Here is a 14756-nt window from a genome sequence, read left to right on the forward strand (position 1 = left end):
CATGTATATTACACCTATATTACATCTATGTTACATCTATATTACATCTATGTTACTTGTATATTACACCTATGTTACACCAATATTATATCTATATTACATGAATATCACATGTATATCAAACCTATATTACATCTTTATTACATCTATATTACTCCTATATTACATGTATATCACACCTATAGTACATCTTTATTACATCAATATTACATGTATATCACACCTATATTATATCTTTATTACATCTATATTACACCTATATTACATCTATGTTACATGCATATTACACCTATGTTACACCAATATTACACCTATATTACATGTATATCACACCTATAATACATCTTTATTACATCTATATTACATGTATATCACACCTATATTATATCTTTATTACATCTATATTACACCTATATTACATCTATGTTACACGTATATTACACCTTTAAGGTTTATGTTTTCAAGTTGATAATGACTAACCATAACATATTTGCAGGAAGATGAATCGGTTGCCACAGTGAATTTTAGGAGGATTCTTCGCCTTAATGCTCCTGAATGGTTATTCCTGCTATTTGGCAGTCTCGGTGCCACTTTCGCCGGTTTGTTGATGCCTGCGTTTGCCTTCGTGATCACAGAGTTTATTCGAGTAAGAAATGAAATTGATCATTCCTTTTTCCTCAGATGTGAGTCAAATGTTTTAACTGTTACAATGATGTCTTTGAAAGGCATTTAGAAGTGATACACATCAGGAGTTAGTATATACTCCGAAACGTTGTGTTCCTTATAATAAAGAGGTTGTCCTCCATAAATCTCTTCCTTATGTTACAATGATATTTACCACACGAACAAAATGTGTTTTCTCATACACAGATCTTTGGAATACAAGATCGAGAAGAACAGATGCGCATGACGACCATCATGTGTTGTATTGTGTTTGCCTTGGGTATCTGCAACGCCATCGCCAAGTCGTTCCAGGTGAGTCCCATGCCTCTAACCTTCTGTCTTTACACGACGATAAACATGTGTCCTCGCTATCGAAAAAAACAACAAGGAGCGCATCACATGAACTTGATGTTTCTGCGTGAAGTAGAATTGCTCACTACAAAACTGTCACCTGCAGAGCAATTTGCAATGATTGTTAAACAAACTGTTCATGTCTAGACATATCTCCATGCTAATTTACATTCGTAATTAAGGCCGCTACGCATGCGCTACGATAACCGGATACGGTTTCATATTTGCACCCCATTAGGTGGCCTCTATCTTTTGGCTAAGAGCGCTCAGCATGCTGCAAGATCATCACTGGAAGACAACCAGTTTAGTTATCATTTCACTGCAACCGTTTTCTATAGAAGGAAAATCTTCACTGGCTGGAGTCAGGTATTGTCTGATAACATCCATCTTCCCGAGGCAAGAGAGTTTACTGACCATACAAGTATAATATCCACCCTGATATTATGGAGTTTCATTTTGGCTGGACCAACGAATTTTGCATCGTCCAATCCAAATCGCGCAACGAAATCGAAATCCGGTTCGTAAACTGTCGTGAAGATTTCGATCGATTGCAGGATTTGGTGGTAGAGCGTCCGTCATTAGAGGGGGGTTCGATCAAACTATTTGACGTCTTAAGATGGTGGTTGTTACCCAGCCTGGCGACCGCCATAAAGCAGTCGACTTAAGCAAGGACTGTTAGGCTCGGAGTCAGCATACTGTGTCTGAGTGGGATATTCATGATAAATAACTCCCTTGAATAGCAAACTTCATGTACCTACTATATTTGATAGTATATTATGATTATCTAAATGGATTTTGTCGCTTGTATTAACACCAGGACATGTAACCATCTCCAATTCTGCAATGGTAATAAAGTTGAATGCATATGTTTTGTGCATTGAAATCGCTCACCTCACCTCCCGGTTGACTGACAGTCTGCAGGAGATCTATTTTCATTATTTCTACTTTGTAAGTTGTCTGGGGACTTAGCACTTGCAACGAGAGTATCTGTTCATGATATTATTCTTCAGACCTACTGTTTCTCCAAGTCTGGCGCTGGGCTGACTGCTCGTGTACGTAGTATGGCCTTCAAGTCCATAGTGAACCAGGTACGAGACTATGCTATGATTCTATTTGGGAATGTGGGGTAACCTGAAGCGTTCGCCCGTCACACCGAAACCCCATGTTTGATACCCCACTTTAGTTTTATTCTCAATCAATTTATCTGCGGTGCTCATGTGTTTCACCACTATAGCGGACTCACTCACTCACGCACTTAACAGTTACACCCTACTCGGGGCGGTCGGGTGGCCTAGTGGTTAAAGCGTTCGCTCGTCACGCCGAAGACCCGGATTCGAATCCCGACATGGGTACAATATGTGAAGCCCTTTTCTGGTGTCCCCCGCCGTGATATTGCTGGAATATTGCTAAAAGCGGCGTAAAACCTCACTCACTCACTCACTCACTCACTACACACTACTCACCATTAACGCTGTACATAATTTGACATTTAGAGCCGCGATATGGCTGAACTATTGCCGATGTGACGTAAAGCATAAGTTAAATCCAATATATCAGACCCGTGAAGATCCGGGGTAGAATAGGTCTTCAGGAACCCATGCTTGCCGTAAAAGGCGATTGTGCTTGTTGTAAAAGGCGACTAACGGGGTCGGGTGGTCAGGCTCGCTGACTTGGTTGATGCATGTCATCGATCCCAATTGCGTGGATCGATGCTCATGATATTAATCAATGGATTGTCTGGTCCAGACTCGATTATTTACAGACCATCGTCATATAGCTGGAATATTGCTGAGTGCGGTATAAAACAACAAACCAACCAAATCCACTTTGATTGTGAAACATGGAAAATACCATAATACATACACTGACGTGTGTTTCTAGATTACATAATACAAAAGTCAATCTACGTCATAACTGTTATAATGTTTCCAAACAGGACATGGACTTTTTCGATAACACAAAGAATCAAGTAGGTTATCTTACGACGCGACTAGCTGCAGACGCACAGGTTCTTCAGTCGGTGAGTATGTAAAGATTTTATCCAATAGACAAGAGTCGATACAACTTTAAAACTTCGTCAGTTGAGTCGGTAAAAGTGCTTTTGTGTGCGTCTGCGCAAGAACCCGCGTTGGGGACGTGTCTTTGTCGCCACTTCCCTACCCAATGCATCGTAGACGAAACTTTTAAGGACATGATTAAAGTCATAAGACTGCAGGTTGCTTCATACTTTCAAAATGCAATGTGGAGACGCCATCTTATCCCAACAGGTCGCTCTTCACGCCGATTCCCAACGTGTGTACCAAGATTTCCAAGACTCAGCTGTTGTGTGGTCAAGGTTACAACATAGGCTTTGAAAAAGTTTGATGGTGGACATTCCCAAATTTGACGTATCAGTGATGTGATCACCGATCATGATGTCCGATACAATTCCATATTTTTTTTACCTGTAACATATGTTCCCGTGTTTTTTCAGGTGAACATATGACTTGCATTTGCATGTGTTTGTGTCTTGTGCCACCGGTGGGGCAGGGTACACTCACCTTTTTGCGAACACCGCTATTTTATAGTGAATCATAAACACATGCTCTGATATAGTCGCATTCGTACTATAAATTCTATTCTATTGGATATGGAAAGAGTTATGTCGCTTAATAACAATGTGTTACGCCCGTAGCTGTCTCCCACCTTTGTATCATGGGAAGTTTGCTACGGCGTAAAACCTAACTCACTCACTAACTCAAATAACGTTGGCGAAAAAAAACACTGATCGTTTTACGGTTTTGTTTCTTCCACCAGACTACATCACAGATCGGGTTCGGTCTCGAAGCCCTAGCAACCATTGCTACCTCGTTGATCATTGCCTTCATATATGGCTGGAAGTTGGCGTTCACCATTCTGTGTTTTATGCCTGTAATGATAGGAGCGGGCATCATTCAAGGAAGGATATTTAAAGGATTCTCAAACGCTGACAAGAAATTTGTTGACCAGGCTGGAAAGGTGAGGATGTCAGTGAGGTATTAAACATTCTGATTTTTCGGTAACTCTTCAGAAACATCTGAATGATTTAGTGAGTGCATTAGTGGGTGGGTGGGTTGGTTTAACGCCGCTTTTAACACTATTACAGTTGTATCGCGGCGTGTCAACTTAATGTGGGAGGAAAGCCCGAAGTGATGCAGGTCTCAGACGTTTACCACTTCGGTGAAACCCGTGTCCCCCCCACCAAACTGTTTGGCTCCACAGAAACAAGTGTATGTCTTGAGCCTGTGATGGAATGTGACTGATGTGACTGTGAAAATACTATTGAATATGATTCTGTTCCAGATTTGTTCTGAGACGACCGCCAACATTCGCACTGTTGCATCTCTTCACACAGAGAAAGTCTTTATAGACAGATATGAAGAAATAATAACAGGAATATGCAAGTAGGTGTAATTAACTGTTTGGGGCAGTAAATTATTTGTAATGTTTTAAAACAGCAAATTCTGTGTTGAATATACAAGTAATGTGGGTGGCAGGAGAAACTGTACGCCGTGATCAAATGATACCATGTTTCCCATTGAGGAATTGTAATAGTAAGCTGGTGGGGGACATGATTGAAACATTCACACCAAAACAACCAGGTTAGAACTACCACATTGTTGTTTAGTAACCACTGACTTATCGAAATATTGTTGAGGGATTTTTGTTTGTTTGCTTGTTGTTAACGTCGCACTCAGCAATATTCCAACTTTTATGTCATCTAGTCTGAAGCAGAGACACCAGTAATTGATGGTATGAGCTTTGCCCCGCACCGTCGGGGTACAAAGAAACGCAATGAATAAAGTCACCGAGCCTGACCGGCCAGTATATTTAGTCGCATCCCACCAAAAGCATCGGTTCCTAGGATCCAATTCTAACCCAACAAGGGTGTTTATCCATCCATGACTGTATGAATATTACTCGTTGTCCTTTCAGTTCTGGAGTGAAGAGGTCCCACATTCGGGGTATCGCCCATGGGTTCTCCCAATGTATCGTATTTTTCGCCTATGCAGCAGCATTTACATATGGTGCATATTTGGTGCAGATTGGAGAAATGCAGTTCTTCGAAGTATTCAGGTAGGACTGGACGATTTGTTGACCAGTTGATCTGACGTTATTTCTTGTATGTACAGACAATCAAAATAGTGTATAGATTTAACATTTGAGACCTCACGCTGTTAGTTCGTCTCCCAATTCGGGTCAGTCGAGTACCCTTGTGGTTCAGTCGTTCGCTCCTCCAGCCAAAGGTATAATTCTCCGCATGTTTTTTCTGTATGCTGTAATATTGCTAGAATGGCATAAATCTTTACTAACACACCTGGCTCCAAATTCTTTTTTTATCAAATCGTTAGGGAGCATGCACATATCTCTACAATCACAGGATCCATGCCTGTATGTTATGTATCGTGAAATCGTATTCGACATGGAGAAACAGTACCATGGGGCGCCAATGTTGCATCTTTATATTTACGTATTGCAGAGTATTCGCAAGTATCATATTTGGGGGCCAGCAAAGTGGAAGAGCCACTTCCTCCTCTCAAGATTATACGAAAGGAATGATGGCGGCTGGACGTCTCTTTGCAGTCATTGACAGACAGCCCGAGATCAGCACAGACACGTCGAAAGGAAAGACACTTGTAAGATTAAATTTATTTCCGTGTTCTGAGACCAAAACGAAAGCAGACATAAAACTGCAGAGATTATGTTTGTTGTTTAACGTCGCACTCAGCAATATTTCAGCTATATAGACGGCGGTCTGTAAATAATCGAGTATGGGCCAGACAATCCAGTGACTGATATCGTGAGCCTCGATCCACGCAATCGGGATCGATGACATGCTTCAACCAAGTCAGCGAGCCTGACCACCCGATCCCGTTAGTCGCCTCGTACGACAAGCATAGTCGCCTTTTACGGCAAACATGGGTTGCTGAAGACCTATTCTATCCCTGAATCTTCATGGGTCTGCAGTGATAAAAACAGAATAACATGACTTATTACAATGTATTAAATTGTACCATTTACAGATTCTTCACAACATTTAACCTTAAGATAATCTTGTTGATTGAGTACGTACGTAGTCGAACTCAGATCTTTAAGGAAGTGCAGGCCAGGCATTACATACATTTAGGAAATTTCTGTACCAGTCTCTGGAACTTGTCACTTTCGACATCACCTTAACTTTTAACCAGCATCATTCCTACCCACACATAACACATATTGTCACATCTGCAAACGTTCAAACGAAATATTATAGTTTTGTTTGTTTACGGCATTTATGGAGTTCATTCCAACACCACATTTTGTTTGTGTAGGATCACTACAGTGGGGCAGTCACTTTAACCAACGTAATGTTCCGCTACAAGTCTCGGCCGAATGTGACTGTTCTCAAAGGCCTGAGTTTCGATGTCCAGCCCGGGGAGACTCTGGCCCTCGTGGGCAGCAGTGGGTGCGGCAAGAGTACCACCATACAACTTATCGAGCGCTTCTATAATACAGAACACGGAGCCGTGGTAAGTTGGGGTAGGGGTTGGGTGGGGTGAGGGTGTTTGCTATGTGTGTTGGGGTAGGGGTTGGGTGGAGTGAGGGTGTTTGCTGTGTGTGTTTGGGTAGGGGTTGGGTGGGGTGAGGGTGTTTGCTGTGTGTGTTGGCGTAGGTGTGGGGTGGGTTGAGGGTGTTTGCTGTGTGTTGGGGCAAGGTTTGGTAGGAGTGAGGGTGTTTGCTGTGTGTGTTGGGGTAGGGGTGGGGTGGGGTGAGGGTGTTTGCTGTGTGTGTTGGGGCAAAGGTTGGGTAGGAGTGAGGATGTTTGCTGTGTGTGTTGGGGCAAGGTTGGGTGGGATGAGGGTGTTTGCTGTGTGTGTTGGGACAAAGGTTGGGTAGGAGTGAGGATGTTTGCTGTGTGTGTTGGGGCAAGGTTGGGTGGGGTGAGGGTGTTTGCTGTGTGTGTTGGGGCAAGGTTGGGTGGGGTGAGGGTGTTTGCTGTGTGTGTTGGGGCAAGGTTGGGTAGCAGTGAGGATGTTTGCTGTGTGTGTTGGGGCAAGGTTGGGTGGGGCGAGGGTGTTTGCTGTGTGTGTTGGGGCAAGGTTGGGTGGGGTGAGGGTGTTTGCTGTGTGTGTTGGGGCAAGGTTGGGTGGGGTGAGGGTGTTTGCTGTGTGTGTTGGGGCAAGGTTGGGTAGCAGTGAGGATGTTTGCTGTGTGTGTTGGGGCAAGGTTGGGTGGGGCGAGGGTGTTTGCTGTGTGTGTTGGGGCAAGGTTGGGTGGGGTGAGGGTGTTTGCTGTGTGTGTTGGGGCAAGGTTGGGTCGGAGTGAGGGTGTTTGCTGTGTGTGTTGGGGCAAGGTTGGGTGGGGTGAGGGTGTTTGCTGTGTGTGTTGGGGCAAGGTTGGGTGGGGTGAGGGTGTTTGCTGTGTGTGTTGGGGCAAGGTTGGGTAGCAGTGAGGATGTTTGCTGTGTGTGTTGGGGCAAGGTTGGGTGGGGTGAGGGTGTTTGCTGTGTGTGTTGGGGCAAGGTTGGGTGGGGTGAGGGTGTTTGCTGTGTGTGTTGGGGCAAGGTTGGGTAGGAGTGAGGGTGTTTGCTGTGTGTGTTGGGGCAAGGTTGGGTGGGATGAGGGTGTTTGCTGTGTGTGTTGGGGGCAAGGTTGGGTGGAGTGAGGGTGTTTGCTGTGTGTGTTGGGGCAAGGTTGGGTGGGGTGAGGGTGTTTGCTGTGTGTGTTGGGGCCAGGTTGGGTGGGATGAGGGTGTTTGCTGTGTGTGTTGGGGCAAGGTTGGGTAGGAGTGAGGGTGTTTGTTGTGTGTGTTGGGGCAAGGTTGGGTGGGATGAGGGTGTTTGCTGTGTGTGTTGGGGGCAAGGTTGGGTAGGAGTGAGGGTGTTTGCTGTGTGTGTTGGGGCAAGGTTGGGTAGGGGTGAGGGTGTTTGCTGTGTGTGTTGGGGCAAGGTTGGGTGGGGTGAGGGTGTTTGTTATGTGTGTGTCAGGGCGGGTTGGGTGTGGGTGAGGGTGTTTGTGGAGTGTGCTGGGTAGGGTTTGAAAATGTTTGCTGTGGGAGGTCGTCGACGTTTACAATTTTTAACACGGCTACGATGCCGACAGGCCAAGGATCCTTATCAGATCCAATAAAAGATCTGTATTGATTGTGGAATGCACTAAAATAAGTGGGCTATAGTTCATCAAGCTTTTTTATCAGAATTACTTTTTCAGTTCTCAGAGCATGATCAGATACAGACGCACTGGTATATCAACTGTATCGTTAATTATCAGGTTAGTTGTACATTAAGGATATGAGAAGATGGCTATTGGGTTGCTTATGTCCGGTTTTGCAGAAGTGGTGTTGGCGATAATAGCGTAGACGTCTGGTGGTTAGAAAATAGTACAAATGCAGTTGAGATTATGATGGCAGCAGCCAATGCGTGTGGGATAGGCGAAGACAGTTGTACAACAATTGTATTGACGAGTATGACGAGGAGTATCTGTTTCGTTTCCAGATGGCTGACAAATCCCCGATCCCAAGTCTGGACCTCAAGTGGTGGCGCTCACAATTAGCATTGGTGTCACAGGAACCGACTCTTTTTGACTGCAGCATTGCAGAGAACATCGCCTACGGCGACAATTCTCGTATAGTGTCTATGGACGAAATAATAGCAGCAGCAAGAATGTCAAACATCCATTCCTTTATAGCATCGTTACCTCTGGTACGTCGATATTGGAAGGCATAGAAGATCTACTTCAGGAATTTGTGCTTTGAATACTGTTCATGTATAACTCAACAAAATTCTATATCATTGGTGACATTTCCAGCATAGCATACAAGAAGTTTTTAAAGGGGAGGTCGGATAGCCTGGTGGTTAAAGCGTTAGCTCGTCACGCCGAAAACCCGGGTTCGATTTCCGACAGGGGTACACTGTATGAAGGCCATTTTTGGTGTCCCCCGCCGTGATATTGCTGGAATATTGCTAAAAGCGGCGTAAAACCATACTCACTCACTTACTCACTCTCTTGCTTTAAGCAGCGCTTTCTGGTGATTATGAGTTTTATAACATACATGGGTGTCCTACATGTACGTTTATTGATATGCCTGGGAGAACGTAAATATAGTAAATATTTCAGGAACATCATGTTAGTAATTCAGCCATAAAGTTAACACTGCCACACTGTTCCAGGCGTATGAGACTAACGTTGGAAGCAAAGGGACACAACTTTCTGGTGGACAGAAACAAAGAGTCGCCATTGCTCGTGCTCTTGTCCGAGACCCCAAGGTACTTCTTCTGGACGAGGCAACATCAGCCCTGGACACAGAGAGCGAGAGGGTGAGTGATTGAATGGGTGTGGACTGTGAGTCATTATTTAGTTTGATTGATTTGTTTATCAAACATTGTTTCCACATGGAGATGTTTGACATTGTTGAACATAAACACTAGTGAAACAACATATATGGGATATTTTCTGTTGGCCTTAGATATTTTAACAATTCACGAAAGTTATACGAATATGTATTACTTGTCATGTTTGGCGAGTGCCGAACTTTACTGTGTCAGAATTCTCTGATTCACACTGATTACGATCCTTCTTTTGTAAGCACAACACCCATTCTCGTGTTTCTCCAGAATGGTAAACTTTTAGGAACTCCGGAATATCAAGCTGTCCTACCCCATCAAACCGGCACATGGTGTTACAGCTGGAATATTATGTTAAAAGATGCAAGCTAACTCACTCTCATTTCTTCAATTTATTTCTCTAAATATGGATTTAAAGGTTGGGGTATCCTATCAAGCAGAAACGAAGTTGTTTCTGAAACATGATACTTCCACGAATACTATTAACGTTTATACTTCTCCGTATTTCAAATAAACCCCCTCCTCCTGTATGTGTGGTCATTCGTTGGGTTTTGTTCCGATCAGGTTGTCCAGGAGGCACTGGACAAGGCCCGTGCAGGCCGGACTTGCATTGTAATCGCCCACCGTCTGTCAACAATCCAGAATGCGGACAAGATTGCGGTCGTGAAACAAGGGGAGATAATCGAAGTTGGAACACACACAGAACTGTTAGCTCTGAAAGGAGCATATTACAATCTTGTCCAGGCTCAAAATCGGAAGAAGAAAGATTCTTAGTCGCGTCGTGCGCAGATAAGGAGGTTACAGTCTCGATCCCGAAGACGACTATCCATTCCATCGACCAACATTTTGTCAGACCTCACTCCAGCACAAAAAGGAAGTAGGGACATGGCGACGAAAACGAACTCGCTCTCAAAGTGTTAAAAAACTCAACTCCCTTTTCCGTTGTTTTCAAGCTCACTGTCACAATCCATTCTTCGTTTTGTTAAGAATTTGTTCTTCAGGCGCATGTAATTTAACTAAGCAGAGAAAAGATCACACACGAATTCAACATATTATTCAGTAGAGGGCATGCTATCATGGTCTGTTTGTAATACATGTACTTGTCATATAAGCCGACTAACGGGATCGGGTGGTCAGGCTCGCTGACTTGGTTTGAAGCACGTCATCGATCCCAATTGCGTGGATCGAGGCTCATGATATTAATCACTGGATTGTCCGTTCCAGACTCGATTTACAGACCGCCGTCATATAGCTGGAACATTGCTGAGTGTGGCGTTCAACAACAAACCAACCAACTATTTAGAATAGTTTTCTTAGAAGACTATGGAAATTCTGCGTACATGAACGTGGGACTTCTTGGTAATTGAAAAAAAAGTATATGCATTTATTGTGGCTATGGAACGTGTTTGTTTGCTTTTTTTAACACTTATCAGTGTGTTATAGATTAAATATCACTGCATTGCGTGCTCTCTATAATGCATAGGTACATTCTTACAAGAGCAAACTTTCTTGACCTTTTGAGATTGCCTGCATTTAATACTTCGTCCATGGTAATTCCAGTCAGATTAAGCAGCCAGTACGAGGTTTTTGCTGTCATTACATCCGAAGCGTCGCAAATATTCGAAAAAAAAATTATTTGGTGTGACGTTATTTTCGTAAGGCACTCATATCTGTATAAATCTGTATTATTTTGCCGATATATTATCGGACCGAGTCCTTAATCCAGTTGAATTCCACGAAGCTTTCATTTCCAGGTCACATCTTTTACCACTGTACTGTCTAAAACATCACTGTCCCCACAGAAGTGGCCTAACTGGCATCCTGCATTATATCAATATCTAGCAAGATTTAAACGTCACTGTTTGTAGTCATGCTTTTAACTTCAGACCAGATAAGAACATACACACACACACACACACACACACACACACACACTATATATATATATATATATATATATATATATATATATATATATATATATATATATATATATATATATATATATATATATATATATATATATATATATATATATATATATATATATATATATATCTCCTGAGTCCAGATATTCGTGCTTGTCAAAACTCCCTTATCGACACTTTTGACCTTATGTCTCCATTGGACATCCTGAACTGTATACACCATAAATTATGATAAAGGAGTTTTGACAAGAGTGGATAAAGGAGTTTTGACAAGCACGAATATCTGAACTCTGTTTTTTCTATATTTAATAGAATGGCGGATGTTTCTGCTTATGGACTGAAGTCCCCTCGTTTCGTTACAAGCTGAGAAACACTTATAAATAAAACTGTGTCAACTACAAAACAAATGATTGGGCTGAGACAATAAAACAGTACCCCGCTGTGCTGCAAAACGAACATTTTTCAACTACCTAGTGTCATCACTGGTTTTTCTCTGGCGTTCATGTTTTATATTTTATATTTCCTCTCACACGAAGCGGGCGGTCGGATAGCCAAAGTGGTGAAAGCGTTCGCTCGTCACGCCGAAGACCAAGGTTCGATTCCCGACATGGGTACAATGTGTGAAGCCCATTCATGATGTCCCTGCCGTGATATTGCTGGAATATTGCTAAAAGCGGCGTAAAACCATACTCCCTCCCCGCATGAAGTTGCCACCCTGATATAACTGAAATACTGCTTAAAGCAGAGTTAGACCAAACTCCTGCTGACAAAAATAGGCAGGTACACACGTATGTGTATATCCACATGGTTCTTTTGTGCCGCCTCATATACTCACAGTTCAATATTGTTTTACTAGCATATGTGTTTGTTACAGTTTTACACTTTGTTGAGGTATAAAAAGAATAAACAGATACCTATGTACATCCGTGTTCTGATTTTGAATTATTGTTTATTTATCTTCTGATTACAAGAAGCATGTTTAATATGGACATACTTTTTAGGAGATAAACATATATATTTTCAATGAAGAGCCCGGTTGACGTTAATTTGTATTTGGCAACGAATACGAATTTAGCTCTCTTTAATTTAGCTCTAATTTGAAAACACTATACATTTATATCTATTCCTACATGCCAAATATAGACATAAACTCTTTGTTGTGGCGAAGATATTGATTGAAGTGGCATTGGTGAATGTTTTGAGTAGGTTGTCTTTCTAAATGAAAATCAGAGGTGGTTAATGTTATTAATAATCTCTGATTGATCTCTCGTAATCACCAACACACGCAAAGTCAGTTTCAAAGGTACCCGTGAAGATCCGGGGTAGAATAGGTCTTCAGCAACCCATGCTTGCCGTAAAAGGCGACTATGCTTGTCGTACGAGGCGACTAACGGGATCGGTTGGTAAGGCTCGCTGACTTGGTTGATGCATGTCATCGATCCAAATTGCGTGGATCGATGCTCATATATCAATCACTGGATTGTTTGGTCCATACTCGATTATTTACAGTCCGCCGTCATATAGCTGGAATATTGCTAAGTGCGGCGTTACACAACAAACCAACCAACTAGTTTCAAAGGATACAGTGAATACATGATATCGTTTCTTGTATACTACGTTAACGATAAATATACACTACGCTAAAACGAAAAGCACTATTGGACGAACAATTATGTAAGTGATTCAGACCAAGCACTTTGCCAGAAGTCTTGACTCCACGGATAAGACACAGAAAGATAATAGCAACTGAACAAAACAGACATCCAGCTACTCGCCACTGCAGAGATCCCACATCGTCCAACCAGTAGAGACACTCATTGTACACTGTACCCGAAAGTCAAACAAAACAATTAAAGGCGTGAAAACACCTTCCACCATACCAGTCATAGGATACAAACCGAGTGTCATTAATCTATACTGAACAACAAACGTTCCTGTGACATTGAATAAGATTTAAAGCAAAGTTATGTTTTTTATCAAATCTGAAACAATTTCGGTTTGCAACAGGTAAAAAGACTCCTGTAAGTGTTCAAATGGTTTAATTTGCCATACTGACTTTAAAAAATGCGTGATTTCATAAAAAAAATACATGAACATGCCAAAATGTCAATTTACAAATCAATAGCGTGTGTGTCCACCTCTAGTTGCGATGCAAGCAACACATCTTCGTCTCATAGAATGGACCAGGCGTCGCACAAAGTCCTGTGGGATATCTGTCCATATCTGCTGGAGCATGTTTCGAAGTTCCTGGAGCGTCCGTGGAACATGTGGTTGACGTCAAAGGCGCCGATCCATCTCATACCATATGCGCTCGATTGGTGAGAGATCAGGGGAGCGAGCCGGCCTCGGGATCACATTCACGTTGTTTTGTTGAAGGGAATCCTGAACAAATCGAGCAATATGAGACCGGGTGTTGTCATGTTGAAAGGTAATGCCTGGGCCATGACGACGCAAAAACGCAAGAACAACGGGGCCGATGATCTCGTCACGGTAGCGCTGTCCATTAAGACTTCCCTCTACTACTATCAAAGGGGTCCTCTGTCTTGCTGTAATCCCACCCTATATATATATAACACCTTGAATTCCACCATAAAGAAGAGTACAAGAAAAGCAGAAAATAATAGATGAACAATAATCAGAACAACATATTATTTTGCAATAAATATGCAGAATGGTAATGCTGATATATTGAGAGTTGGTTGAACACCATTTCAAAGATTGGCTTGACATATTTAACACACACTCTTGCAAAGTCATCAGCATCTTTGTCACATAGTCTGTAATCTGTTCTGCAAGACAACAGGCATTCGGTGAGCTTTGCTGAGTCCATACCATGCAGGTAGCAGCTAAAGTCAACATCATCGATATTGATCAACTCCATCCAGAGCTGATCCCGAATATCACACGTACATTCGCACTCAACAACTGCATGTGTCACTGGATCACGATACACAAGACCACATTTGTGGCACAGTCCTGTATCACACATGTCCTTTGCGGTGGCACACATCCTTATCACAAAGTTAGAGTTCAGTCTCAGAGTTGGGTCTGAGATCAGCCAGGCTGGATGGACATCATATAGTCGATGAATTCGACTTCCCTCTACCACTATCAAACGGGTCCTCTGTCTTGCTGTAATCCCACCCTATACTAAAACGCTGCCGCCCCCGAACCGATCTTCTTCCATGACACAAGGATTGACGTAACGTTCACCTCGACGTCGGTACACTCGAATTCGTCCATCGCTGTGGCTGAGGTGAAAACGAGATTCGTCATTGAATAGAACTTGTCCCAACAGCATGGCCGTCCAGCGTAGACGCTGTCTGCACCACTGTAGACGTGCTTGACGGTGGTTTCCTGTCAAAATGGGATGTCTTCTGTCGACAATCCCTGCATATCTGAGGCGACGAGTAAGGTTTGTGAAGATGTTCGTCGAAGGCCAGGGATGCTTCTTGCAGTCACAGTTGCTGGCT

At 42.8% G+C, this 14756-nt stretch overlaps 1 protein-coding gene across 2 annotated transcripts in view; it reads left to right on the top strand.

The window, feature by feature from the left end:
• Positions 1-11320, top strand: part of LOC139470226 (ATP-dependent translocase ABCB1-like) — a 30810-nt gene extending 19490 nt beyond the window's left edge. For both annotated transcript variants that reach the window (XM_071252546.1, XM_071252547.1), the window contains 12 exons: positions 497-646; positions 871-975; positions 2025-2102; positions 2951-3034; positions 3811-4011; positions 4336-4436; positions 4969-5109; positions 5513-5669; positions 6345-6542; positions 8507-8713; positions 9182-9328; positions 9920-11320. In XM_071252546.1, the coding sequence (XP_071108647.1) occupies positions 497-646; positions 871-975; positions 2025-2102; positions 2951-3034; positions 3811-4011; positions 4336-4436; positions 4969-5109; positions 5513-5669; positions 6345-6542; positions 8507-8713; positions 9182-9328; positions 9920-10129 (1779 nt within the window). In that variant the 3' untranslated portion in view covers positions 10130-11320. The remainder of the gene's footprint in view (positions 1-496; positions 647-870; positions 976-2024; positions 2103-2950; positions 3035-3810; positions 4012-4335; positions 4437-4968; positions 5110-5512; positions 5670-6344; positions 6543-8506; positions 8714-9181; positions 9329-9919) is intronic.
• The last annotated feature ends 3436 nt before the right edge of the window (positions 11321-14756 follow it).

The sequence above is a fragment of the Haliotis cracherodii genome, unplaced genomic scaffold (assembly GCF_022045235.1).
Source record: "Haliotis cracherodii isolate W230 unplaced genomic scaffold, xgHalCrac1.p SCAF_20, whole genome shotgun sequence".
Classification (NCBI taxonomy): domain Eukaryota; kingdom Metazoa; phylum Mollusca; class Gastropoda; order Lepetellida; family Haliotidae; genus Haliotis; species Haliotis cracherodii.